General features: G+C 48.1%; 1 protein-coding gene across 2 annotated transcripts in view; it reads left to right on the top strand.

The window, feature by feature from the left end:
• The window catches only part of FTO (FTO alpha-ketoglutarate dependent dioxygenase), a 414363-nt gene that overhangs the window by 357227 nt on the left and 29151 nt on the right, over positions 1–27985 (top strand). Inside the window, exon 9 of one of the 2 annotated variants that reach the window (XM_025852363.2) lies at positions 20705–23053. The exons of the other annotated variant lie outside the window; for it this stretch is intronic. Coding sequence (XP_025708148.2) covers positions 20705–20858 — 154 coding nt within the window. The 3' untranslated portion in view covers positions 20859–23053. Of the gene's footprint in view, positions 1–20704; positions 23054–27985 lie in introns of those variants that run through there. 2 annotated transcript variants of the gene reach the window in all.

Below are 27985 nucleotides of genomic sequence, written 5' to 3'. Positions count from 1 at the left end.
ACAGCTTGTTGTCTTCTTCCTTTTTACAGTAATTTGGACACAATTGAAGTCAAATGGAATTAAAGTTAAATGCCTTTAGCAACTAGGGTGCCTAAAAGCAAAGCCTTAGGGGAGGGGGGTCGTGAACTGAAGAGCGAGGGGGGGAAGCTTGCGCTCCCAAGACCCTTCCCATCTCAGAGGAGTTCCAGCGGGCTGCCCTTCCCCAGAAGGGAAAAATGAACTCAGCCAGAGAATAAAATGCCCTTGCCCTCTCTTGCCTTCCTGAGAGTGGCTCTCAGGAAGGCCTGTTTTTTGGGGTGGGGGGAGGGCGGGCAGGGGCCAGTGGCTCTGAAGCTGGGCTGAGACTGAGAGCCTCAGGCCTTCCTCTGTCTTTGGGGCTTGCTGGAAACCTCAGCTGCCACGGCCGGACTCTGTTTGAGCAAGTGTACCTGCAGGGGCCCAAGAAACAGGCCAGGGGCTGTCATGGCGGACGAGAAAGTCAGTTGGTACAGTTACTCAGAAAACAAACAGGACTATCTGAAGCCATTCCTGAGAGCCCTTTTGGTAGAACAACATCTGTTTCCACTTTGCATCTTTGTTGCTTTGACAGTTGTTCCTTAAGAGGCATGTAGTTGAAAGAAGTTTCATAAAACTTAGGTGTTTAAAGTGAGTGTAGTCACGGGCCCTTTATTTCTACACTCCCCCTCGGAAGACTTCCGATTCAGTGGGATGGCAGAAGTTTGGGGAAGGTGAGAGAGACAGTTCAAAAGAACTCCCTTTTTCGATGCCAGTCCTCAGATGACCCTACCTTTACTAAAGCAGTTCAGAGTGTTGTAGGCAAATTCTCCCTTAAGATGCAAAGGAACTGGGGCACCTGGGTGGCATCTGACTCTTGATTTCCACTCAGGTCTTGATCTCAGGATTGTGAGATGGAGCCCCAAGTCCGACTCGGTGCTGGGTGTGGAGCCTACTTTAGATGCTTTCTCTCCCTCTACCCCTCCCTCACTGCCCCCAGCCCACCCCCCTCCCCCCGCTCGTGTGCTCTCTCTCTCTCTCTCTCTCTCTCTCTCTCTCAAAAACAAACAAGATGCAAAGCAACTGTTTTACCTGGTTGACTTCAAAGCCCCATATTGACCAAGCCAAGAATTTCCTTCTTGCTGAGTTCCCAGAATTCTGACTGGTAGAAAGGAAATTAGAACTGAAGGCGCTTGTATGCTTTAACAACTGATTCACATCCCCATCCCCAGCTCTGAGGTATTTTGTTTTCTTCGCCATCAGTTAGCATCTTTATCCATGTTTAATCACATGGGTAATACACAGATACAGTCACTTGATTCAAAATTGAAAACTGATTCAAAATTGAAAACTTCATAAAGTGCTCTTAGACCCCTAGCCCCAGTCTCTGACCTTCTTGCCCATCTAGGTATTTTTCTGTGCATTTACAGATACGTAGATGTACTGGGGATAAATACGTGTTTTCTTTTTTCATTTCCGTAAATGGCTATTATGCTAGTACAAATCAATACCCAACTTGGTTGTGTTACTCAATACATCTCATGTTTGGAAATCTTCCCATGTGAGAACATATAATATAAATCTGTTGTATTCTACTTAATTGTTGCAGAGAAGTCCATATTATGGATATACCATAGTTTAGTATCATTCCCACAATGGCGGACATTTAGGTTGTTTCCAGTTTTAATTTATAAGCAATTCTGCAAAACATCATTATCTGTTTGGAACCAAGATAGTTCAAACAGTTATTTCAACAACATGCTAGCTTTTGCAAATACGGTTTTGAGAATGCTTGTATTGACCTGAGAGCTCAAAAACACTTTTCAATTTTCTCCACCAAGCCACATTTCCTTTCTGATGGTAAGGACAAAAACGGTTATGAGGTACTGGGTGTCCTAAGTGCCCCACAAATAAATAGACATTCCAAACAGCAGTGAATTAAATGTTTTTGATAGGGGGAAAAGTGATAATCAGCTGTCAGAAAGACCCAAGTAAAGCTTGTTGTACAAGGAGAGCATCATTGTGGTTAAGTTTTCTGACCCAGATTCAGAGGTACAGAAGGTCAGACTGTGTCCCCTGAGCTGCCCTGTGTATGGGAGGAAAGCCCTTATTATGATAGCATCTCCTGCATGGTATTGTGTTCTTTATTTGCCTTATCGTCTAATGCTCACGTTGTAAAGAGGTATCACTGATTATGTAAAGGATGGTTTGCCGAGTAGGATATGCATACATGCATGGTCTTTTTTTTTTTTTTTTTAAAGATTTTATTTATTTATTAGAGAGAAAGAACGAGTCAGGGGGAGGGGCAGAGGGAGAGGGAGAAACAGACTCCCCGCTGAGCAGGGACCGTGACATGGGGTGCGATCCCAGGACCCTGAGATCATGACCTGAGCCAAAGGCAGACGCTTAACCAACTGAGCCACCCAGGCTCCCCTACGTGCATTGTCTTAATCACCATTCCTTAGTCTCTTACAAATGCCACAGAAGGTATCAGGAAATTCTTTTAACAGATCAGATCATTTTGCCAGAAGTTTGGAGGGGTCTCATGATCTCAGATACTGCCATTCCTCTGGACTGAAACTAGCAGCTGCTGAGATACCCGACAGTTCCCTCCAGGTTGGTGGGAGCCATAAGGCATATAGCCAGTCAGATGCATTTGTAGAAGTGCAGAATGAAAACTTCCAATCTGAATAAGTGTAAATTAAGGATTCTGGACCAGTTTTTAAGTAGGTCCCATTATTCAGGGTTAGGGAATAATTCAAAGTTGGCTTAACAGTGTTGTCAAGGAGAGGTTGGCTTTGGTGAAAACAAGCAACAGACTTGAGAATGGCATATATATGGAAATTATCCTTCCAGAGTACATGAAACATAAGGTATCTCATATTCCTTCAACTTTGTTTTATGCTGTTAAGTGGCTCAGTCTTTCATCCTATGTTGGGCTCTCTTATCCTTATCTTATAAAATGAAAGTTGAGTAATTCTGCCAAAAATTAATAAAACCTAAGAAAATAAATAAATCAGACTTCTCCGAAGTTAGAAACATTTGTGCATCAAAGCACATTATCAAGAAAGTGAAGACAATCTACCAAATAAGGACAAAATATTGTAAATCATGTATCTGATAAACGTTTAATGTCCAGAATATATAAAGAGCTCCTAAAACTCACCAATAAATAGGCAAACTAATTTAAATACAGGCAAAGGACTTGATTAGGTATTTCTCCAAAGAAGATATACAAATGGCAAATAAGTACATGAGAAGATGCTTATCATCATTAGTTTTCAGGGAAAGTAAATCAAACCACATTGACAGACTACTTCACACCTACTAGGATGGCTATACTAAATAAAAAAAAAAATACTGTTGACAAGGATATGGAGAAGTTGGAACCCTCCTACACTGCTGGTGAAAATATAAAATCACACAGTACCTCTGGAAAACAATCTGGAAGTTCCTCAAAAAATAAAATGTAGAATTATCTGCCATATGACCCAGTAATTCCACTCCTAGGTATATACACCCAAAAGAAAGCAGGAACTCAAAACAGATACTTGTACACCAGTGTCCTTTGCAGCATGATTCACAACAGCCAAAAGGTGGAAACAACACAAGGGTCCATCAACAGGTAAATAAATAAGAGGTACTATATGCATACAGTGAATTATTCAGCCATAAAAAGGAATTCAATTCTAATACTCGCTACAACATGGATGAACCTTGAAAACATTACACCAGGTGAAATATACCAGACACAAAAGGACACATATCGTATGATGATTCCACTTACAGAACTATCTAGAAGAGGCAAATTCATAGAGACAGAAAGTAGACGAGAGGTTACCAGCTGCTGGAGAAGGAGGGAATGTGAAGTGATTGCTTAATGGGTATGTAGCCTCTGTTTGAGACGATGGAAAAGTTCAGAAATAGTGGTGATGTTTACATAGTGCAGTTAATACCACTGAATTGTATACTTAAAAATAGTTGAGATGGCAGATTTTACGGTATATATATTTTCAGCTCAATAAAAAAGTTAATGGAACCAGATATACAATGTAAGCATACTATCTACAGTTCCAGAGGTAGCCAATTAAGGACCTAAAAAATACAGAAAACACTGTTTTCGGTTATTCGTTGCATAACAAATCACCCCAGAACTAAGTGGCTTAAAACAGCCATAGTCATTATTTCTCACAGAAGACTCTGGTTTTGTGTGTTGACTGGGGCTCAGCGATGGAAGGTTCTTCTGCTGGTCTTACCGTGGATCTGGGTTGCAGGGCCTCTCTCTCTCCAATGGGGTCTCTACAGCCAAGACTCAGCCTTCTTGAGTCAAGGCTCATGATTCCCAAAAGCAAACTCAGAAGCTGTCAGGCTTTTCTAAGGAACTGTTGGAACATCACCTGTGCTGTGGTGCGTTTAAAGCAGGTGACAGGAGTGACTGTCGGAGGCCTGGTCCACTGGGGCCATGGCTGGAGACAAGTTCCCACAAACCCCACTCGCACATGCACAGAATAAGGGCGAGCCAGGTCTTCATGTACCACCGCAGGAAGTCAACAGATAATATCTGGAGTCGATAAGTCAAGAAACAGCAGTGTGTGCATCTTAGTTAGAGATATGGAAGGGAACCACCATTAGAAACAAGTCCAGTGGTGGGAGACTCTTTTTTTTTTTTTAAGTAATCTCTACACCCAGCATGGGGCTCGAACTTATGGCCCCAAGATCAAGAGTTGCATGCTCTTTCTCCTGAGCCGGCCAGGTGCCCCTAGGTGGGAGACTCTTGCTTTTACATTATAAACCCCCCGCCCGTATCATTAGATGTCAGACTGGGAATGTACATTGTTTCATTAACAACATAGGCTTTAGAACATGGCTCCGGGGCCACAGTGCCTGAGTTCATATCTCAGCCACATCACACTCAATCTCTGACCTTGGGCAGGTTACAAAACCACCCGGTGCCTCTGCGTTCCCATCTGTAAGATGGGGGTAATAATAGTACCAACCTCCTGGGTTATTAGGGTTATGTGGAAAGACACTGAGAACCCCATCTGGCATAAAGGTGATCCTTAAAAAAGGTTGCTATTAACCGTAAGGACGCTAAAAAAGAAAAAGCAAGCCGACGGTCAACGAAGGTTCCCGAGACCTGGATTCTAGTCTCTGGACTCTGCCACAAATGTGTTGAGCAAGTCTGTTCACCTCGCCTTTGACGAGGAGGTATGAGATAAGGATGAGCTCCTAAAAACAGAGGTTTGTCCAATTTGACGTCTGCGAGGGCTAGCCGTGGCAGCAAAAATGGCCTTGCCGGGAAAAGGAGAGCCCCCTCCCTTTTTGGAGAGAGCTTCGGGTTCTTTACAGTTGAACCTGTTCCCTCATCTTATGACCGTACCCACTGCGGAGAAATAACTCCCGGACTCACTCGCTGCCTGTCCAGAGACCTCTCTCCTGGGAAAGAACTTTATAAATCATTTTAAGTTAGTGGCCATAACTCCCAGGTTGCTTACACGAGACCAACTGGAAAAGGACATTAACTTGGAACCAATTAAATCGCTTCTTGTCTGCATTTGCTGGCCTCTCACACGACTCTCTCCCAGAAGGCTGGTCACGTGGTCAAGCCTGGGTGAAACTGTAAAGAAGGTAAAGTTGGGCTTCGGAGACCCTCACCTCTCCCTCTCCCCCAGGGAACGCAGAGCTCACATGCTTCTCTGTCACACCAGGAAACTGCGCGATCTGAGCAGTGGCTGAAAATATTATCCTCCTTAGAAATAAGTTGCGCCGCAACTGGCCTTCCCCTCTCTTGGCCCCACACACTTGCGGCAAGTGGATTCATGGGTCCCTTTCTGGCATCGGTTGGGGGCCAGAGTAAGAACACCAGGCTACCCTGGTGCTGCTCTTTTCACCGCCCCCCCCCCCCCCCGCCGGGGCCAGCCACCTGCCCGTGGCGCCTCTATACACAGCCCTGGCCTCGGAACTTACCGGTGGCCGCCTTTGGGCACTGGAACCTTCATGAGTCAATCTCCAGCTAGAAAGTGCAATTTAAATCAGGCACAGCAGGCTTCTCAGGTCCCATGGTCTCACTTGAGCTAACCTATCGGCTGGCGCTGCAGAGAAAGCATAATGGGCCCTCGGTAAGGTATTCTGGGCTCACTCCCATGGGGGTCTTGGCTACAGAGTCGTTCTTCCAAAAAAGTGGAAATTCTAACTTAGCAGTCTGCTGAGAAGCTGGGCTCCCTGGCAGGCCGGGCAGGGGGCAGGAGGTTACGGCAGCTCATCAAGTCCTTGCTGCGCTGTCCCCACTCACCGCTGAGCCCTGGCCCGGTCCCAGCTGACCCCACTCCTGTAATGCTCAGTGAGGAGCCGAACTTCTCCATTAATCGGCCTGTTTGCAGGAGCTGGAAAGGTGACTTGTAACAGGCCTCCTGTTCCCAGCCTCCTCTATAATGACATTCCGCACAAGCAGATGTCGTCCTTTGATTCCTGATGACCTTCTGAATTTTGGCAAATGAGAAAGTGCCCGGAATCAGCAGTGAGGGCCTAAGGGTGTCTTTTTCCTGCGCAGAGCCGAGCTCTCGTCTTGCGTACCCCCTATCCCTAGCTGGCACGTGGCAAGGACGCGGCCTTGCTCATCTCCCCCCCCTGGTCAAAGCCTTCTTCCCGGAGCCAGGGGGCCGTGAGATGAGACGGCCAGTCCTGGTCCATGCTGGAGTATTTCCCAGACGGGACTCCGGGGCTCTGGGGCTGTCTCAGCTTGACAGATGAGAAAATGCTGCCTGAGCGCCCTTCCCAAGGTCACCTCACAAGCAAACACCGGGGCTGGGAAAATGAGATCACCCTCGACAGTGAAGGAAGGAACTGCAGCCCCGGCTCTCTCAGTGTGAGACTGGGCCACGGCCCCTTCAGGCGGCCAGAGGCTGAGACCATCAGTGATGACTAGAGAGCGACTTAGCCCTCTGCTTGCTTTCTTCTCAGAGATGCCCAGGTGGGAGAGTTGTGGTTGTGATAATTAATTAATAAGCCCACCCAGTTAACCACTGGGTTTGGAGGCCACTCTTGTAACCCGAGGCAGGCTCTCTGGCTACTCATCCTTCCTTCCTGAGGCTCCGAGGGGCTCTGCCTGCTGGCTGTGTGTGGCCTGCAGCACGGCTGAGGCTCCAGTTGGGGGACTTAGGAGTGTGGCCTGCCTCCTACTGAAGTGCAATTTTTTAAAAACTCCTTTCAAACCAAGTCACTTTAGAAGCAAACCCAGCGCTGACTCAGAGAGAGGCCTGTTCTGTCTTCTGTGGCTCTCAGCATATAAGATTACCCTGCTTCCTCAGCCTGAACCCACAGCCCCAAGAAGAAAAAGAAGAGCATAAATTGGATGTGAGTTGAGTTCTGAAGATACACATCAGGTGAACTCAGGAATCCAGGAGGCTTCGGCCTTATTTCTTCTTTTCTAGTCTTCTTTTCTATTCCATCGCAAAGCAGGAACAAGGCATCAAAGGCATTAGGATGATCAGGCTCAGAGCCCTCCTCCCTCCCAGCTCCCCAGTGTGGGGAGTGGCCTGTCAGCCCGGAAGGAGTCTTAAGGAGGATATCTGGCTTCATCAACCCAACACTGTGGACGGGTCAAGCAGAGAAGCTTACTCTCATGAGATGACCCAGTTCCTCAAGGAGTCTAGAAGCTTTCTGCTGAGTCCTGGGCCAGAGGTGCTATTACTCCCCCGCATGAAACCCTCCCGTACTTTCCCATCTCACTTAGAATAAGATCAGGCTTTACAGTGGCTCCCCAGACCCTGGACGCCTCAGAACCCATCTCCTCCTTCCCTTCGTCACTCTCCTTCAGCCGCAGCGGCCTCCTCGCTGTCCCTTAGAACATGCCTAATGGGTCCCCCTAAAATACTCTTCCCCCGGAGAGATGGCTACCGCAACCCCTGTGGCCAGCACCCTTCCCCCGCCTTTCCAGAGCATTTATCTCCAGCACGAACAGTCTTAGTATCTGTTGGCTTCCATTCTGTGGTCTCATCCCGCCTCCATTCTTTCCTTCTTCCTTCGTGTAGAATCTTGGTTTTGACAGAGAAAAGAAGAGGGTAGTACATCTCCTTAGAAACCTACAGTCACCAGCCCCGCCTGCAGCCCAGGGACTGAGTTCTCATCAGTGAGAGAGAGGTGGAGGGTGGTTGCCTGTCCTCCCTAAAAAGAGGAGGGAAGCACACATTTTTACCCCCACTATCCTCTCTCCTGCTCCCTGGGGCTCCCTGGGACTCAAGATGCAGTGGCTGGAGTACCCAGGACCATGACGTGAGCTTGAGGATGGTCGGTGTCAGCTAAGGACAGCAGAGCCAAAAAGTACATGCAACAGCCTGGGTCCTGGGTACCTCTGGACCGCTGTCCCGTGACCTCCTCAAACTCCTGAGATGTGAAAAAAATAAACCTCCATCTCCTGTAGCCACTGTTGTCCCCGGGCCCTCTTGCTGGTAGCTCCATGCAAAGTTTCTAAATGATACACGTGCTTATTCTCTGTCTTCCCCCAGCAGATTGTAACCTCCATGAAACTTGGGGGATTTTGTTCTAGTTCACTTCGATATTTCTAGATCCTGGTACCTCCTAAAGATCTGTTGAATGAATGAATTAGGACTTGTCTGCAGAAGTAGTTTATGAACCAGAGTAACAGCGACTGGGAGTACTTTTCAATTCAACCAATAGAGGAAATGCAGCTAAACAGAAAAATGCTGGCCTAGCCATGACCTCAGTTCCGGTCCCAGCTTTGTGACTTACTGGCCACGTGACCTGGAGCGAGGCCTCGGCTTCCTTGTCTCCCAAACTGGGTGACTCCCCTCCTTCCTACCCTCGTAGTGAGGGTCACACGAGATAAGGTATGTGGAGGTTAACTATGTGTATATGTAAAATCTCAAGTTTTCTAGAGATGGGAGAAACCTTAAGGATTGTCTGGCTCCACCCTTCATTTTACGGACCTGAGTCCTGGTGACCAGAAAGCCACGGCTTTGCCCCAGGTCACAGGGTAAGGTAGTGGCCGGACTGGAGCTTGAATCCCCTGCACCCACCCCCCCCACCGCGACGTTCTTTCTGCCGAACCGTCCTCCTTGTCAGTGGCTAGTCATGGTATTATTATTCCTCCTCTGATTGTGCCTCGGACTTTGACTATCATCACTAGACAATTGGTTGTATAGCAGGGAAATCAGTTCTATTTTAAAGAAGTAGGCTCAGATGCAAGTTGTTCTCGATCATTTCTGTGCATTCTACTATATTTAATGTGGCTGCAACATGCCAGACTCTGCTCTGGGCTTGGAAGAGACAGTAGAAATCCCTGTCTTCGGGGAGCTCATTTTACACACACACACACACACACACACACACCCCGAATGGTACCAGGTGTTGTGTAGAAAAATAGTGCAGGGAAGGAAGATGGGCAGTGCTGGGCCAGGGGCTGGAGGGAAGGGGGATGCTGCTGTCTTGGGAAGGGCAGTCAAGATAGGCCTCACTGATTGGGCTCTGAGCAGTGGGGGAGCAAGCCACATGGAGGCCTTAGGGGGAAGAATTTTCAAGGTAGAAGAAACAGCAGATACTAATGTCCTGACAGTGTTCTTTGCCTGTTCAGGGAAGAGCACATGAGCCAGTGCAGACCAGGGCAAAGGGAACAAGGGGACAAGCGGAAGGAGGGAGGGCCAGACAACCCAGTGGGGAAGGGGTAGAGATCAACGAAGGGACTTGCACACCGTTGTAAGAATTTTGACTTTGCCTCAGCTTTTACGCCAGCGCAGAGCATAAGCTCATCAGCAGTCTGGTATTGGCTTTCATTTCGGCCCCGCATTTTCTAGTTCTGAATTTGACCGCCCCACACTGTCGGTGTTGGGCTACACTGGGTTTTCTACTGTGCGTGCTCTTGACCCATTAGTGAGTGCTCTTGAAAGAAGAGAGGAGAAACAAAGGCCCAGTAGCCTCATGTTCGGAATAAGGTTAAAATAAACCTGAGAGATGTTTCTCGGCATCCCCAAACCAATTAAACGGGTTACACGGAAGTATTTCTAAAAACAGCGGTACATGGGGCGCCTGGGTGGCTCAGTTGGTTAAGCGACTGCCTTCGGCTCAGGTCATGATCCTGGAGTCCCGGGATCAAGTCCCGCATCGGGCTCCCTGCTCGGCAAGGGGCCTGCTTCTCCCTCTGACCCTCTTTCCCTCTTGTGCTTTCTATCTCTCATTCTCTCTCTCTCTCAAATAAATAAATAAAATCTTTAAAAAAAAGATTTAAAAACAGTGGTACAGTGGAGATAGACTGACAGGTGAGCAGATGGGGAAACCATCAACTCAAATTTATTTCACAGCTTACAACTCAAATGAGCATTCCAAAGTCAGAACAGCTGGCCTTTTATTCTGTAAACCATTGTCCTTTGCTTTGCTCATCTCTCAAGAGTATGAGTGGATTAGGCTCCAGTGGCTGTCTGTCTGTCGGTCTTTGACTTTGCTGGGGGGGAGGGGGGGAGTAGGGTGAAAATCCTTTGTAGGAACCAGGCTTCTGATGTAAATCAGATTTCTCCATAATGCCTGCTTCTTGCATGGGTTATGAAGTTTCTAGAGTCTGCAAATCAATGACATTGGCCCGTTAGCTTTCGTCTGCAGCACTGTATTCATGACCTATGTGACCATTATTATCTGATCGGGAGTAAATGGAATTTAACCAGATAGCCAAAAAGCAAACATCTTCAGATCCGTAAGAAGAAATATATATAATTTTTTTTTAATGTGACAGTGCATCTAAAAATCACAGCCACCTTGAATTTCTGTTTATACGTCGTTCTGGAATCTTTGTGAAGTTTGAGACTGTCCCATGCAAACTTGACTTAAGTTTCAAGTGACGGGGGTGCCCTGAAATTGGGAAAGGGTTATCTTTTGTCCATCGTGGTCCCTTGTGGGGTCCTGTGCTGACCAGACAGCGGAGAAGCCGTATTCTCTGGCTGAAAGGAGGGCTTGAGACTAACCGGTGGGGGTTTCGTTCCAGTAATTGCATCAAATTGGACCTTCTGCCAAGCTGCAGGGAGAGCATTAATACCACTCATTAAGGCCTGCGCCTCTACACTTCCCTCCCAATGGCAGAGTCACTGGCAGAATATATTTTCCTCCAAAGTGTTTGTTTTCATTGTTGCCCTTTAAAAATAATGAGTTCATTCTATTCCCTCACAAGGAAAGTTACTCTAGACTGCTTTGAAATTGTATATCTTCTGTCGGGCGCATTTCTGCAGTGGTTCCATAGCTTTGTGAGCCAGGGAACCCAACCCGGCCTCTCTTAAAGCTCCTGACCAAGCGGGCTCAGACTGGATACATATAATCGTCCAGCCTAGTTGACCTTTATATTGTTACCCTTGACCAGGTAGAAGTCAGGCAAGTTTCAGGTGACCCTATCATGTGACCAGAGATCAGAGGTCAGCAGCTCCTAAATGTCGAGCTGTCAAGGTAGCCCATTCATCACTATGATTATGGCACTGACAAGCCGACAAATGGACCTGGGGATGAAATTGTTCTCAACCCTCCACCCCCTGGGTGTACACCCCAGTGGTGGGCCACGCAGTCTCAAGTATTAAGTAGTTCTCCAGGCCTGTCAGAGTCCCTGAAGGAAGGGAAGGACTCCAAGAGACCTGTCCTATGTTGCTTGCTTAGGGGGCCAAGGCGCTTGTCTGCAAGAGCCAGCTCTGAGTCCAGTGTCCTCTGAGATGGACATGAAAATATTGTGAGTTCTTTATGGGCCCACGTGTCGCCCCCTCCACGTTCCACTTTACCTTCTTTGTGGCCCTTTGTGGCAGGTTAACATGGTGCAAACTGGCCTGATCCAAAGAGTCACCTGTGAAAATTCAGACTGACCGGACCCTCCTCTGGAGGGGCTGACTTGGGGCTAGGTGCCTTTGGAAAACCGTATTTTTAACAAGGGCCCAAAGTGGTCCTTTTGATGTTGGTATTTTGGAATAGTGCAAAGAGCTTGAGGTTTGGAGTCAGGCAATTTTGCCAAATCCTGATTCTGTCCTTTGTTTGGCTGTGAAATCTAGGATGAGTTAGTTAATCTTCTGGGCCTCAGTTTCCATTTTGAGGACCAACGCTAATTTAAGTAGATGTATAAAGTACCTGGCACTCGGTATTTATTATTGGTTATTTGTAATGTTTTTATTAGCATTATTACTATCCCTTTTGATCTGAGAGGAGACAACACTGGAGGAGCATTGGCATAAGATAGAATTTCTTTATCATTCTCTCCCACAGCAACAAACATGATCTGAAATTTTTAAGCAAGCAATTTCAGAGGGGTAAGGAGATGTGAGGCTTACACAGTGTCACCACACGGGTTGGGAAGAAGCCACGGAGGAGGCGGCCGATACTGGCACTAAAAGGGGAAAGGGCCTGGCACTCCTGGGCCTGGAAGAAAGTGTGACCATGGCCTTGAGCCATTCCATCATCAAAACATACCCCTGATTTTTATGCCGGCAAGAGGCTCTTGTGACCCATGTCTCCTCATCTCCTGACCTCCCGGAGGTACTAACTGGGCACCTTTATCCTTACCCCAGAGTCTTCTCCTCTTTGGTGGGGCTTTGCCATTGGCCAGAGAAGCTCTTAGCAGTCTTTGGAGTGGAAAGAAACCCTCGTTCCATGAGCCAGAAGGGTGGGAAACCCTTATCAAAGGAAATTCCTCCTTGGAGTCCCAAGTTGGAACTCTAAATGTTGTGTGTATGTGTGTGTGTGTGTGTGTGTGTGTGTGTGTGTGTGTGTGTGTGTTTTATTTATTTAACAAAATAAAACCAAAAATGCTGACAGTCTTGGTTATTGGGCTATAAAGTATTAGTGTGCCATTTCAGAGAAATCATAGGTAGTAGAAGAATTGGGAACCATGAAAACCACTGTTTATATGGAAAATGCCTTTTGAGGTCCAAACGAAGGTGGAGAACACAAGTCATTTCCAGAAGCTGGGCCATGGCCTGTGCTATTCCCTTCTCTTCCCAGTTGGGTAGACAGTATGGATCCACGCTTGGTCCCCTGTGAATATGCTGACTATAAGATCTAGACAGCAGGGTTATCCGTGCTGAATGGCACAACGATTTCTGGAAAAAATGGCTAGATGGCCATATGGCTTAATGGCACAAGCGTTCACAAGCATTTTGGGGATATTTGGTTTTTAACCCACCTCAGCAGACTCTTCTGTTAGGCTCTTCACATCTTCCCTGAAGCAGGAACCCCAGAGTAGATTCTTACACAACTAGAAGTTAAGCCAAGCCTTCTCTCTCAAGTGGTCATGGTTGAAAAATACTACCAACTAGAAAGGTACATTGACCTAAAAGAAAAGAAAAGAAAAGAAAAGAAAAAAAGCTGACCCGTGGGCCAAAGTTTGGCTTTTCCTCGCCCTGATGTGTGTTGACTTTACTGATCTGGAAACATTAACATGTGGTCCAGAGGCAAAAGGTTAAAAGCCTTTCAAAGAGAAAGTGAACGTGTCCTTTGTTGAAACTCATTTAGCAGTTGGATTTGCTTAGTAGTTCTGCAGTGGGTAAACTGAGTTCTAGCCATTTAAGAAGCCACTTTTATAACACCAGCTTTGTCAAGGTAGAGAATTACGGTAGATAGGCCAGCTCGGCTGTTTGTTTTCAGAGGGACCCACAGTGCCGTGATGGTCGTGACAGAAAGTCTGAGAAGACAAATTATAAATGTGTTAGCTCATTTCTTTTGAAAGGACTTGGAGTGTCAAGCCTAGATTATTATAAACTGGACCACAAACTCTTCTTACCGCTGACGAAGACAGATTATTTGGGGCAAATCGTGAGAAACAGCCCAGTGAGGAGTGGCCACTCACTCAAGGTTAGATCTGGAACGTCGTGTTCAAAGTAGACCTCGCCGAGAGTCAGAATGATGTGTGAAAATCCCTGAAATTGTACATAAAGTACCATCAGGGATTTAGATCGGATGGTGTATGAAAAATACTTAGGTTTGAACACCGGAATCCCCCTGGAGGGCAACATGCTGTGACTCATGGTCTCAAGGAGAATGGGAAGAACAGAGAAAACTTCGTGCCCTCTGTTGGTCTCCTGCTCCCTCCAAAGCATAAAAGACCGTAGAGGAGATGGTTGTCCCCATTACCTCATTACTTCCTGCTGTTTCCATGCTGATCCAGCCAGTTGGGTTTTGCAAGTTAAATGTAGATTTAATGTGAGGCCATATCAGTGTTGGCTGCATGAGCGAGGCCTCTGAAGCCTCCATGCTGGCTTATGTGGTTTAGGGGAATGCATTCTGATGGGGCTGATAGCCTAAGACAGACTCCTATTCATCAGCCGGAATGACGGTCAGCTCCTCATCGTACATTACAATTCTGGAAAGAACTCTGACTTGAAGAGAAGTGCACTTTTTTAGTTCGCTGAGTATTTTCTGGTGAAGTTGCGTTTAAATCACTCCAGTCTTTAGAAGTGTGAGCCCTTTCATTTTTATTTATAAGCGTTACGAGCGCCTCTGGCCAACATTGTGTAATCAGCCGGGTTTTTAAAGCAGGACCTGTATCTGTACAGAGAGGAAAGGGATATTGAGACATAATTATACATTTCTGTGGTGTTTTACCTATTTTAAAGGGCTTTTATGGACATATTTGGTTTTATCTTCCCATAACCCGGTGAAGCAGAGAAGCATTAACTTCATGTAACAGCGGAGGAAACGAAGAGGTTGAGCGATTTTTCTCAAGGTCACCCCAGGAATATAATTAGAGGCAGCTTATGCTCCTAAAAGATGAACATGTATCTTTCATTTCTATAGAATATAGACGCTTATGCCGTAAGAACTGCCAAGTCATCAGAGCAAAAAAGTTTTGTCAGTCGTTTGCTGTGATAACAGTTCTTCTAGAACTTGAAGGAAAAAAAAAAAAGTTTTGCTCCTCCTTTTGCCCTGAAATGGTTTGGAATCTCTTGAATATCTAAATTTGTCAAGAACAGCTAAATAGTCTGGGGACGGGGCCCGTTTTAGTCCAAGCAGAAGCACATGAGAACAATGGAACGCGGTGGAAGGGGTAGCCAGCCGGATGCCCAGGCCGGGCCCAGCCCCTGCTCCCCCATTCCCCCCTGGTTAACCGTGGGTAAGGCAGCCCTCACTCGAAATGGGCATTAAATACGCACCTCCCCCATCTCTCTCAGGTTGTAAAAAAATCAAATTAAGACAGTGCTGTGGATTCAGAGTCTTTTGTTTAAACAGCGTACAAAATGTAATTTTTTTAAGCAGGAGTTGCTCTTTGCTCTCCTGTTTCCCATTAAAGAATTACCTCTTAGGAGTTTATTTTTCTTGTCTCCTCAACGGTGTGTGCCTGGTAATATGTCCCCATCAAGTTCTCATTTTTTGTATTTTTTTTTTAAGCTTGTTTATCTTGATGACTCTCTTAGCAAGAATCCTTTCTCCTGAAATCTATATCACGTCACCAAGAGTTATGGAAATGTTACCTGTCCTCCTTTATTTGTTGCAAAATTTAGGGACAAGGAGGAAGACCGTATATGTTTTCTTAAAATCAATGGCCAGCACATTACTGTAAAACCTATTGATTAAAAACACGAAGTATAATGTTAGTCATTTAGTCTGTGAAGTGGTGCAATAAGGGAAGAAATTTATCCTTTGACTTTTGCATTAACCTTTTATTGACTGCTTGCATACCCATAATTAACACACACTTTAGCTAAAGTGGTTAATTTTAGCATGGCAACCAGTGTTCACTAATGTAGCCGCCATCCCGATCACCCAGATGCAAGTGTGGCCCTGGGGGAAATCAGGGGTCCGGAGGCTCCATATGAGTGACACCTGTGGGCAGAGAAGGGGGACCTCTGGGCAGCCTGCTACCGGGCCAGCCAATGGGACATCTCTCAGTTGCTTCCTGTTAGGACACCAGGTTGTTCAGGGAGAACCATTCCTACATAGCGAGAGTTTGGGGGTTGGCTCACAGAGTCCTTGGAATCTCGAAATAATGTGAATTTGGGAGGGAGAGACGTGACGTGTTTATTATTTTCCTTTGCTCCCTTTATAATGCTTCATGAAAGGGGTCGGGGTTTCTGGGTAGATCCAAGTTTATTTGCTAGCCAAAGAAGCATGAAAAATAGGATTTGCTTTAGGATGGGAATAGAGAGGACAAAGTCGAAAAGGGAAAAAACTTTCTTACTGTTTAGGTGGGTCCAGAATGATCTCCTCTCCTTGGGAACACTGAGTTTTGGGGAATTTTTTTTTTTTTAACTTTCTTGAGAAACGTCATCCAGCTGTGGTCACTGAAACTAGCTTATTTGCATGCAGAGACCTATTTGGATGATACCAGCACACCCTTGTTTTCTGGATAGGAATTTGTCCCAAATAGAAATACCGTTGGAACCAAAACCAAAAGCCAGTGTTTTCCTGCTTTCACACCTGGATGATCCCTGCATACACTATGCTGTGTCAGCAGCGGCATCTCAATTTAGAGACAGGACTGTCCATATCCCCTTGGCAGGCAGGCCCGTGGCAATGGATATTGTAGCAAAAAGGGGGGAAATAACTGACAGGTGGGGAACATGTCATCCAGGACTCTTTGGTTGCAAGTGACAGGAAAACCTAATTCAGTCATGGCTTGTGAAACTAAAAAAGTCTAAGCATGCCTAGCTTCAGGTGTGGCTTGATCCAGCTACAAACGATATCGCCCAGGACCCAGCCCCTTGCTGCACCTAGCCAGATGACTGTGGCTGTCCCAGATGGTGCATCCTGATAGCTCACAGGAGATAAGAAAGGCTTTTCCTGCAGCTCCCATACCAGTCCTCTGGTTTTGCTCTCCCTCTTGCCCTAGATTGGGTCATATGCCGCCCCCTAAACCTCTTCCTGTGGCTGGGAGAGTGGGATGTGCTCATTAGGATCAAGATCAAGGCTCTCCTCGGGCTGTAGCGGGGGAGCCAATCCCATCCAAAGCACTTGGCCAGGCATGGGGAGGGGATGGATTTCCCTACGGGAAAATTTCAGTCCTCTTGGTGGAGAAGGTAGGGATGGATACAGGCTGCAAATGTTTGCCGCAGTCAGCATGCCTAACACATTTCCTAAGAGAACTTAGGGCCCCTTTATTTTGCAAGGAACTCTAGAGTATGCGTGCTAAGAAACAATCCGACTTTCTTCCCTATAAATGCCAAATCAATCTGGAAGAGTCACCACTTAGAAAGTCCGATGACAGCGCCTTTTATTAATTCTAGGTCTTCGGATACAACGGTTGAGTCTTTCTGAATCGGAGCATTTGAGCCTGTCACTGGGAGGTTGTAGCAGCTTGAATACATAAGCCTCAGCGTACAGGCATATCACATGGTGATAGGATTCAGCTGCACACTCAATGTGATTCAAGTCAGAAAGAGCTGCTCCCGTATCTCCAGAGCTTCTCCTAGAAAAGAGCTGGTCCAGGGGCCGCCCACTCAGTTAGTGGGTAGGGGGGCATTGCCACAGGGACGACACAGCTCTATCCTTGGCATTATCATCTGTCCGTCACTAGTCCTCGTGGTAGAAGTAACGGTGGCGATAATAATATTTAATATCTGTTGAGTGCTTACGATGTTCAGGCGCTGTTCAGAACACCCTGCATGTATTAATTCATTTACCCTTCACAACAACCCCATAAATAAGTACTGTTATTACCACCCTTCTCCTCCTCATCAGCCTCACTCCCACTGGACAGGAAGTTGAGGCTCAGCCTGCAAGGGTGAGAAACCCGCTTGGGATGTCCTGCCCCCAGACAGCAGCAGGTGCCAAGTGTGCAAAGAGCACCCCGTTCGCCAGGACGCTTCGAGCTCCCTCCTGCCCCATCATAGGAGATGAGCCAGGAGGCAGAACGAGTGATCTGAGCAGGAGGAATTAAAACTGAAAAGGGGCGGGGCGCCTGGGTGGCTCAGTTGGTTAAGCATCTGCCTTCGGCTCAAGTCATGATCCCGGGGTGCCGGGATCGAGCTAGACATCGGGCTCCCTGCTCAGCGGGAAGCCTGCTTCTCCTTCTTCCTCTGCCCCTCCCACGCTCATGCTCTCTCTGGCTGTTTCTCTCAAATAAATAAATAGTCTTAAAAAAAGAAAAGAAAAGAAAGAAACTGAAAAGGGGCTACGCCTTCAAGCCATTCTCGATCCCTTTCTCTTTCAGTCCCGCAGTCTGGCATGATGTGGAACCAAACACTAGGATTTGAGATGGGGGGTAGCCCATCCTCACCCGTAGGTAAAGCATCACCTCAAACAACGAGTCCTCTGCAGGGGCCCTGTCACTACCTTTTAGAAATCAGCAAGGAGCACGGGCATTAAAAGAAGTTGGAAAGCGACCTTGAAAGCTGTGAATTAAGAGTGTGAAGAGACCCCACAAAGGGCTCTACCTCCAGCCCAGGGGGAGCCAGGGAGGAGTGTAGCCGATCCATCCTTTGCTCCTTTCAGTCGTGCTGGCCACCGTCATGTGCCTCCCTCATGCCAGACACATTCCTACCCCAGAGCCTTTGCACACACTGTTCCCTCTGTTTGGGTATCTCTCATCTCATATTTGTATATCCAAATTTGCTTTATTCTTTCTTAAGGACTACAGCATTTTTCATTGTAAGGATATGCCTCTCAGCACCTGCCTGGGAAGGAAGTTGTTCTCACACCAGCCAGGCCCTTGTTTGGGGCAGGAAATCACAGAGCAGCTTCACCCAAAGGAAAAGCTCGGGGAGGAAGTGTATACATCATGGCATAAGCAAACCTCTGCAGCAGGCTTTAATATTTTTAATACTTTCTCAAAGCGAAGGGGCAAACCCATTTGACAGGTGAAAAAGCATCTCTATTGACTTTTTACAAACCTTATGATATTCTAGGTGGATCGACACTTATCATAGGCCTTTAATCTGCCAGCCGGGATAATGTGTGCGCAGATAATTTATCCGCTGAGAGGTTGAGATGCTCAATTTGGAATAAACTTTCCCTACCTAGTAAATTGAGCATCACTCTGTGATCCTGAAGCAGAGAGAGAGCACAATTTGAAAAGCCTTGTCGAGTTCCTTTGTAATTATTCGCAGCTCCCCCTGAATATTAATTTGCCTCCATCCCCTTCATGTGATTTAGAGACTGTGTCTAGAACTACAGAGACGCACCCTCGGAACCACGACCGCAAGAGGCACCGTCTCAAACACCTATCACTAAGAACGCACCCTCTGTTCTTCGGCGCTGTGTGGGGCTTATCAGTGCAAACAGTTTAATATTTATGCTAAGAGGATTGTCAAAAGCAGCTTCTGTTGCTTTAATTCTTGTTTTAAATAAATAATGAGAACATTTAAACACATTACTCTTCTTGGGGCCCTGAGGTCAGCTAATCTTATTATTTATGAAGTGATGTGCTACATAATAGTACTTAGTGCATGTTAACAGACGCTATTATCAGGGTCTGATGCAGAGAGCCGAAGATATATTGGAATGTTATGTGTAATGTACGACGGATTGAGTGCATAGGATGCCGGCAGAGCAATTAACCACACGAGAAAATAGGTATAAAGTTGAAGTATGTTTTCCCGTGGGGATCCCCTTACCATCAATAATTCCCCAGAGAAGAAGATGTCTTTTAGCTATAGAAACCTACTCTGCCATCAGGCTCGGAAATAGGGCCGGGCTCTTCCCTCCTTTGATGTCTTCGTAGTTCGTCCTCCACAGAAGACAGATCGTGGGGATGGCCACTTTTTAATGGATTTTGAGAACAATGCGGAGAAGGTGGGAGTGGGGAAGGACCCATGCAGCTCCTTCTCGAGTGTACTCCTAGTATTTCTTTTGGGTACACATGCTTCCACTGCCGTGCGCTCCAAGGGAGTAGGGAAATTGTTCATTTCTTATTGCAGTTTGTGTTTCATTCTCTCTGATCCTCATTTTTCTGACGAATAAAGCTAAAGCCACTGAGCTTTCCCAGACCAATTTTAAATAAGCTGGTCTCTCTGAGAGGTAGATGCCTGCCAGGGTGGGGATGATGCCGCCCCAACTTTTTTCCTACAAGGCTATAATTTAGTTGCATATGATAATTAATTTCTCTACTATTGATGAATAATCCATTTAATAAAAGCTGTGATTTAAGTGTTTTCCTTAGGGAGTAACTCTTGCTAGCCTTTTAATTTAATTTTGTGGAAGTTTTCCCCACCTATTCATCAGTGGAAATGATTATTAACCTCTATTTGCATATATCCTTATAAATCCGTCTCTCCTTGGAGTGCCTTTTTCTGAGCACAGCAAGCTGGGACACTTGTAAATCTCTAGAATCTCCAAAGTCAATCCCGGCCCGTAATATTGTTTAATCTATTCTTGGACGTTTTAATGCAGTAAATTCAATTTAATCTTTCCCAGTAATCTAGTAATACATCGAAATCCCACAAACATTTAAATCTGATAATGGCTTAATCACACACTTTAAATAACAGTTGAGATAATGAAAAAATAATTCACCATTTTAAAGCCAGAGTAACTGAATTTCCCTGGTGATTGGCTTCTGTGGAGCCACTAGAGATAATACAAAGCTGGGAATTGAAAAAAGAAAAAGAAGTTCCAGCACCACGAAGAAGAGCCCTTCTGTCTTCTAAACACCTGCATTGTGCCTGGTGAGCTCCTTCTTTCATATCATCACCACCATCGCGAAGCACTGTCTTTGGAGTGCATGGCAGTGTCGTTCCAAACTGCCCATGAATTTGGGTCTTCCAGGAATTTCTTCCCATGGATTAATTGCCTCTTCCTACTCTTCCAGGTGCCAGTCCCGAATTGCCCGAACCTTACCTGTGGATCAGAAGCCAGAATGTCGACCATATTGGGAAAAGGATGATCCTTCGATGCCTCTGCCATTCGATCTCACAGACATCGTTTCAGAACTCAGAAGTCTGCTTCTGGAAGGAAAACCCTAGAAGGAGCACAAGTCTTAGGTGGAGGAGGAAAAGAGATTTTTGGCTTTCTTCCTCCAACCTTGCCGTGGGCTTGGGCAAGGGCAGTATGGGTAGACCTTGACCTTTAGATCATAGAACCTGGGTCCCCTTAGAAGGAGTAGGCAATGGAGCCCATGAATGTTAAAATGTTTAAAAATGGCACAGTGTTATAATCTGACTTGGTACGAAACAAGAACCTGCCCCCAAAATACTATTCCCCACTTGGATTTTTCATGGGAGCCATTCAGCTCCCAAAGGCCAAGGTGGCAGGGGTGGGCCATCTCTGGCAGATCCCAGCCTACTTTCCACCTTCCCCAGTCTTTTCAGAAACTCTAGAGTAGAAGACTCTAAAGTCATCTGAGGGGGAAGACAGAACCTAGATGCCATTCCCCCCCAATTTCTCACCACGCCCTCTAGAGGCTGTGCTGTCCAATATGGTAGCCCTTAGCTGGGTGTGGCTTCTTAAATCCAGTTTCCATTGTAATTAAAAATTCCGTTCCTCAGCTGCTTAATAAAAGCCACACGTGTCTGGTGACTCGTGTATTAGGCAACACAGAGCCAGAACATTTTCATCATCGTGGAAAGGCCTGTTGGATAATGCTTCTCTAAAAAGTTTGAGAGCAGGAAATTCTCTTCTCCACTTGTCTGTAGCCACCATCCCCATGGCGGGAGGAATGAAAAGAGAAATGCGTCACTGGAGAGTGGCCACTGTCCCTTCTGTGAGCCAGACCTACGTAAGAGCCCGAGTTATGAGTTCTGCACTCTGCCCCCGGGAATGAGGAGGTGGTGGAAATTAAAATACACCTGACATCTGTCACTGGGAAGTTTCCCTGAGCTAACAAAGGAGATGCGGCCCTGTTTGCATTGCTTCACGGATTTAGCCCGCACATGCATTTTTCTAGAATTCCCTCATCCATGTGTAATGACAGGTGGGATCGAGGCCCGAGGAGCCCCAGTGCCCCGTCCTGAGGACATCCGTGCATCAGAGAGGCGGTGTGTGTGCCCTGGCTTTAAAGTGCCTGGATCAGAATGCGCACTGGCTCCGTGACTTTTGGCATGTCACTGTGCCTCAGTTCCCTTACCCATATGACGGGGATCCTAAAGGCACCAGCTCACAAGGGGAAGAGTAAACGGAATAACCTAGCTACAGGTGTAGAACGACTTCTGACAGGTGGTTAGCTACCCGATAGATGAGTGTTCTTCTGTATCTGTGAGCTGACCGAGGTAGGCGTCGCCCCCTCCTTCCTCTGCCCTCATGCTGATTTTGTCTCGTGACGCTATTATCACGTTTCTCCCTTTCTGGCTTGGCTCCTGCCCCGTGGTGACCCCAGAAATCGCGAGAATAGTTAGCCCCTCGCCCCAGCCCGGGGCCTTCTCTGGTAGTGGTTTATCGTCGTTTGGAAGCTGAAAGGCTCTTCTGCCCGCTGAGGGGGGTGCACGGAGAGGCAGACTCTCTCCGGCCATCAGAATCCCCCGGGTTCAAGGCGGCGTTCACGTCCACGGAGCTGGCTAACCGCCGAAGGGCCGCCTGACACAGAGCGGCCAGGGCTTCGTGGTCTGGAGCCTCGGTTCTCTTGGACCACGCATGAATTCCCTGACGTCCTGAGCCCCGTCGGCGAAGGAGAGAGGGAGTGCGGCCTCACCGGGCTGTCGTGGAGATGACAAGCTCTCCGGTGAGGTACGGAGCGTGTGACACCGAGAAACCACAGCCCCGGCACCCAGGCCGCGTAGCCTCTGCTGCTATATTTAGCGCCCGTGCTTGTTCTGTGTTACGTTTCATGAGGTGCCCATATTTGAGAATTGGGAGATTCCCTACAAAGTACAAACGTGTGCATTCTCCCTAGAATTCAGAACATCTGGCAGCGCTCGGCCTCCGTCCTGGCGTGGCAACGAGCTAGGTGGCGTCTTCTCGCTCTGGGGCGGGACGTGAGCCCTCCCTGGCCCCGGGTGCTCCCTATTATCATTTATCATCATCACCCTGACCCTTAGTGGTCAGCACTCTCCAGACCTGCTTGCTTGCACCCCTACGGTAGAAATAGGTAATCATGTTTAGTGCTTTCCCCAATGTGTGTGTTACTCTTGAGCTCTATTTGTGGACTCCTTGTAGTAATATGTCTTGTACATCATAAAACATTCATAAACAATAAAAATATTAAAAGGATAAGATAAGAAACTGAGAGAGGTCCTGCTCTTTTCCGCTCGCAACGCTAGTGGGTGGGCCTGCTTCCTTGGCTTGGGTGGGGTTAGGCGGAGATGGTTCTCGAAGTCCTCCAGGTGGGGCCAGGTGATGCACTGCCAGGGTGGGAGAAACCACTACCTAGAGTGAATCCGAAAGGTGAGATCTCGTTTTCGCAGAAGAGATGATGGCTTTCAGCAAGCGTGAGCTCGGTGTGGGTGAGGATGACGTATGCTGTGCAGGGAGGTGTCAGGTGGGAGACAATATGCAGGGGGTTGCAGGGGGGGCAGTGGCCGTCAGCTCAGTTCCTGCAAGGCCAAAGGAAGGCCTGTTGCCCCTGAGAGCTAGGGGAGGACTTTGCTGGGAACACGGGCCACATGTGGGGTCGAGGGAGTGGACAGCCTGGCCCCCGGACCACCCGGAGTCAGCAGGCCGCCCCCCCTTGCTTCCTGCCTGGCCTCCCCGCCCCCTGGTCCCAGCTATCTGGAGAGGTCCCTGTGCACTAAGATGCTCCTGACCTCCCCTCCCTGCTGCCCTCCCACAAACCTTCCTTGACCACCTAGCACTGCTCAGCAGGCTTGGTGAACCCTGGGCATCCAAGGACCTGTCCCTGCCTTCCAAGGGCTCCTCTGTGCCAACCCCCATACCGAGTGCTGGGGACACGCAGTGACCAAAATAGTGGGGAGACAGACGGTAAACCAGCAAATCAGTAGCAAGACGGTTTCAGATGTTCGTAAGTGCTGGAAGGGAGCCCACTGGGTGAGGGGGGGGACACAGCGTCGCTGGGGACTGACGAAGGGTGGCTCAGATCAGGAGGTCAGGGAAAGCAGGGGACGGGGGACGTGCACAGGAAAGCGCGGCAGTCAGGTGCCCGAGGAAGAAACCGGCCGGGCCGCCGTGGCCGAAGCAGGGAAACCAGGAGTCGGGGAGATGCAGCCCGGGGGGTGCGTGGGCCTGGCTCCAGGCACCCGAGAAACACCCACGGGTTCTGCGTGAGATGGTGGAGCCGGCTACCCCGGACTCCAAGGTGTCTCCGAGAGAGCAGACGATCTGTCCAAAGGCACAGCATTCTAACTGGGACTCCCACACGCTGGCCGAGACCTTGAGATGGGGAGGTTGTGCTGGGGGCCCCTCTGGGTGCATGAGGGGGCGCCCCGCCCTGCTGCCTCACCCCAGCAGCTCCTGCAGCCCCAGCCTCCCCACCAGGGGAGCTCGCTAGACAGAAAAGAGCAGGGTCATGGCATCGCTTGTGACACAATTTTAGTAAAAAGCTTCTAAATCCCATCACCAACTGAATCGAGGGATGCTGAAAATGAGACCCCACAGGCCCTATTTAATGGACAGCCTGCCTTCAGCAGAAGGGTTTTTGCCTGTTTCAGGGGAAGGGTATTTTCGAATGCAACGGGTTTTTGTTTTTGTTTTTGTTTTTGTTTTCCCTTCCCTGCTCTAGTTAAGGCTGATTTTACCACTGGGCAGATTGCATGCATTTGGATCCATGCCACGCTAAATACTGTTTATTCTGGAGATCTGTCAGAGGCAAGTGTGTGGAAGACAGGGGGATTCTTATTGGAAAAGGCAATTCTCCTCCAAACAGCTTGAGCAGGAGAGGAGAGAGCAGATCAGGATGTGCTGCTGGGGTAATGCCATTTATCCAGCTTGCCTTTTGTTACGTTGTGATTAAATGGTATTTTTAATTAGGTCTCATTGAGAGCCATAGGTACCACGGTGGTGAAATCAATTTGACAACCATAAAGGGGGAGGAAAGGCCCAGTTGTGCTGTCGTGAGCGGCTGCAGGGCCGCCGGGCCTTAGAGGCTGGGGTGGGGAAGGGGAGAGGCGGGAGAGGCGCAGGTAATGACTTCCTGCAGCTCCTGGGACCCGGAGGCCGGCTTCCCCGGCTGTCAGGAAAGGATACACCACCGGCCTCTCTCACGCTCACCGGAGAGACCCCCACACGTTCCCAGGCCGGCTGGGGGCCCCAGGAAAGCGTCTGCAGGGTCTGCTTCTCTGCCGGACTCCTACTAGTAAAGAGAAAGCCTGCGCCCGGCGCCCTGTGCGGGCTACAGCCTGGCTCCCCTGCAGCCCTGCCCACAGCCCGTCCCCCCCAGCCTGTTCGCACAGGTCGAAAACGCGTCTCCTCTGCGCCCCCATTCGATTTATCCCGCTAGCATCGATCAGCTTTCCTTCTGCTTCCTGGGCAGCAGTCGAGGCTTCTGGCTGCCGGCTTCCCCACTTTGAATCCTGGTCCTGTGTGTGACCCAAAGGCTACCATCCTTTCGAACCTGTGTTTTCTTGTCTACAAAGTGGGGATCATAGTAATGGATCTACCACCTGAGGTCGTTGTGTAGATTTGGTACTGTGCATAGGGGCGCCTGGGGGGCTCAGTCGGTGAAGCAGCTGCCTTTCGCTCAGGTCATGATCCTGGGGTCCTGGGATTGAGCCCCGCATCGGGCTCCTTGCTGAGCGGGGAGTCTGCTTCTCCCTCTGTCTCTATCTCAAATAAATAAAATCTTAAAAAAAAAAAACATACTGTGCATATAAAGTGCCTGGAATAGCAGGTCTTCAGTGAGGCATAAGCTATAATGTTTATTATCCCAGTTTCCTGTGATAACCATGGTAGCTTTGGGACTTGGGCAAGTCCCTTGACCTCTCTGTGCCCCAGTCTTTGTGTATTTAACAGGGATGATGGTAACGCCTAGCTCACTGGGTCGCGCTGTCACCAAGATCGGACACGTTAAGTGATTCACATCGTGTCTCGTCCGTCGTGCCAGAGTAACACGTGACCGCCTGTAGTTTCCCATTTGCCCCTCACAGCTTCCGTTTTTTCCTAGGCGGATGGCTTGGAACTTTTTATAAATGAGATCCAATGAAAAATGATTCTCCAGTCCTGCCACTACTCCAGCAAGATTAGGTCACCCACCGCAATTTGAGATTTACTTAAAAAATTCTTGCCATCACCTTCTAATGGATGATCTGTGTACAACAATTGTTTATTGACTCTGAATGTCTGAGCACCAGGGTCAGTCTATTTCAAGGGGAGGGAAGCCTTAATTAACTCCCAGGCTTAGACTCAGTGATTCTTTTCCAATGATGCAGTTCATGACTTGGCTTGCATTTACTTTTCATCAGTCCTGAAAGAATCGAGGTAAAATAGTTCCTCCGCACATGTGTGTCAAGCTAAATGGATAACAGCAGATACAGATCTGTTTGCCTGTCTGCACCTGCCTTTAGACAAAATTCATCAATTTTACAAAAGCCACTGACTAAACATGGCACCAATACAAATGAAGCAGCTTCCAGCGCCGGGGGTTTCCTGTTGCTTTTAATCGGGTAAGTGCGGTGGCTTCCTGCGGAGCCATGGGAAGTGCCGAGCTTGTGGGGACCGGAAGGTCAAGGCCATGCTGCGGGAAGTTTAGGAGAAGTCCAGTGGTGGTCCCGGACCCTGTGCGCTCAGAGCCATTCGGACCGGCTTAGTTAGCGACGGTCCGCGCTCAGCCCCTCCGCAGCCTTGCCCAATGTTAGAGATGAAAGAAAAGACCAGGGATCAGCATGCCCTTTAGCGGTGCCCGTGTTCAAGGGCATCCTGCTTGCCCTTCCCAGCTTCTGGAACAAGGAGAGGGTCGGCGAGCGGAATCAAACCCCTCGGGAGAAGCTTCTGGGCACTGCGCGGGGCACCCCGGATGGAGACGGCCGTGGAAGGACCTGTAAACGCTGAAGCCCCGTGCAAACGCAAGGAAGCAAGATTATGATTATTTTGTGAGATCGGTTGGATTTGGGTGGGCAACGGAAGGACTGGTGTACATTTTCATCAGCTTCCCTCCTGCAAGGCCAGCGTAACACAGCAGCGGTGCTTGGCTCACAGTGCAGACCCCCCACAGGCGGCTAGACCATGGGGGGAGTGTGAACGCCTTCTGCACACTAGTCTCAAAGAACAGTGTCACGGCCCCTTTTGAAATTTTTTCAGACCCCACAGCGCCTGGGTGGCTCAGTCGGTTAAGAGGTTAAACAGCTAACTCTTGACCTCAAGCTCAGGTCGTGATCTCAGGGTTGTGAGTTCAAGCTGTGTGTGCATTGGGCTCCACACCCAGCATGGAGTGTACTTAAAAAAAAAAAAAATCTGTTTTCAGATCCCATGCACCCTGCAAAAATTCCCATACCTGCAGATAGGTATGTTCAGCGCCAGGGCACTGAGATGGAGGGAGCATGCTTTCTTTAGTTTCTTTCAAAACTGTCATCCCCCGCTGAAAACCCTGCTCCTCCTTCCCAATAGGGGATCCCGTTTTTCACTTCAGAGTGCGCACAGTTAACCTCGCAACCCCAGCGCCCCAGAAGGGCTGAGTCAGTTTCTCAGAGCAGCTCAAGCTACCCCTCATAACTCGTCCAGCACAGAAAACTGGTCCTCTGGTCACCCTCCTGCCCCTCGCCCCCCAACGCCTCAGACAGAGATTTCCAGTTGATTACGCCTTGATTAGAGCCGGGGAAAAAGCAGGCCAGGTATATAGGATTCCCATTGTCCTTCCCTCCGCGGCTCCCGGGCAGGGTCAGGCGGAGCGGCCCCTCGGTGAGCATGTGAACAATCAAGCGCTGTTTACCATGGACGTTTAGTTTTCTTTTCTCGAAATCAAAACAGAGTTTAGTAGGCAGCGTATTTCATACATGCCTCTTGATCAATGGAATGATCTGTCAGAAACCATTAAAGCCCCCATTAGCTTGAATGCATTCAAAGCGAAACTATTGGATCATTGAAGGGCCACAGTGATTGTTTTTAATATACTGTACATTGATTTCTCCCTGTGAGCAGGAACATAAGTTTGAAACTAACTGTGTATGACTAAGGCTTCATTTGCTGTCTCCAGTCCTCTGTGAAAAGCATGGTTTCACTTCGACCAGAAATGTCTGTGTATAGTTTTTAAAGAGATGCAGACCCTGTTAGA

Source organism: Callorhinus ursinus, unplaced genomic scaffold, assembly GCF_003265705.2.
Source record: "Callorhinus ursinus isolate GAN/ISIS: 27379988/994484 unplaced genomic scaffold, GSC_fseal_2.0 scaffold56, whole genome shotgun sequence".
Taxonomy (NCBI): domain Eukaryota; kingdom Metazoa; phylum Chordata; class Mammalia; order Carnivora; family Otariidae; genus Callorhinus; species Callorhinus ursinus.
Note: the sequence above shows the minus strand (reverse complement) of the source record. Positions and strands in the feature narration are given on the sequence as shown.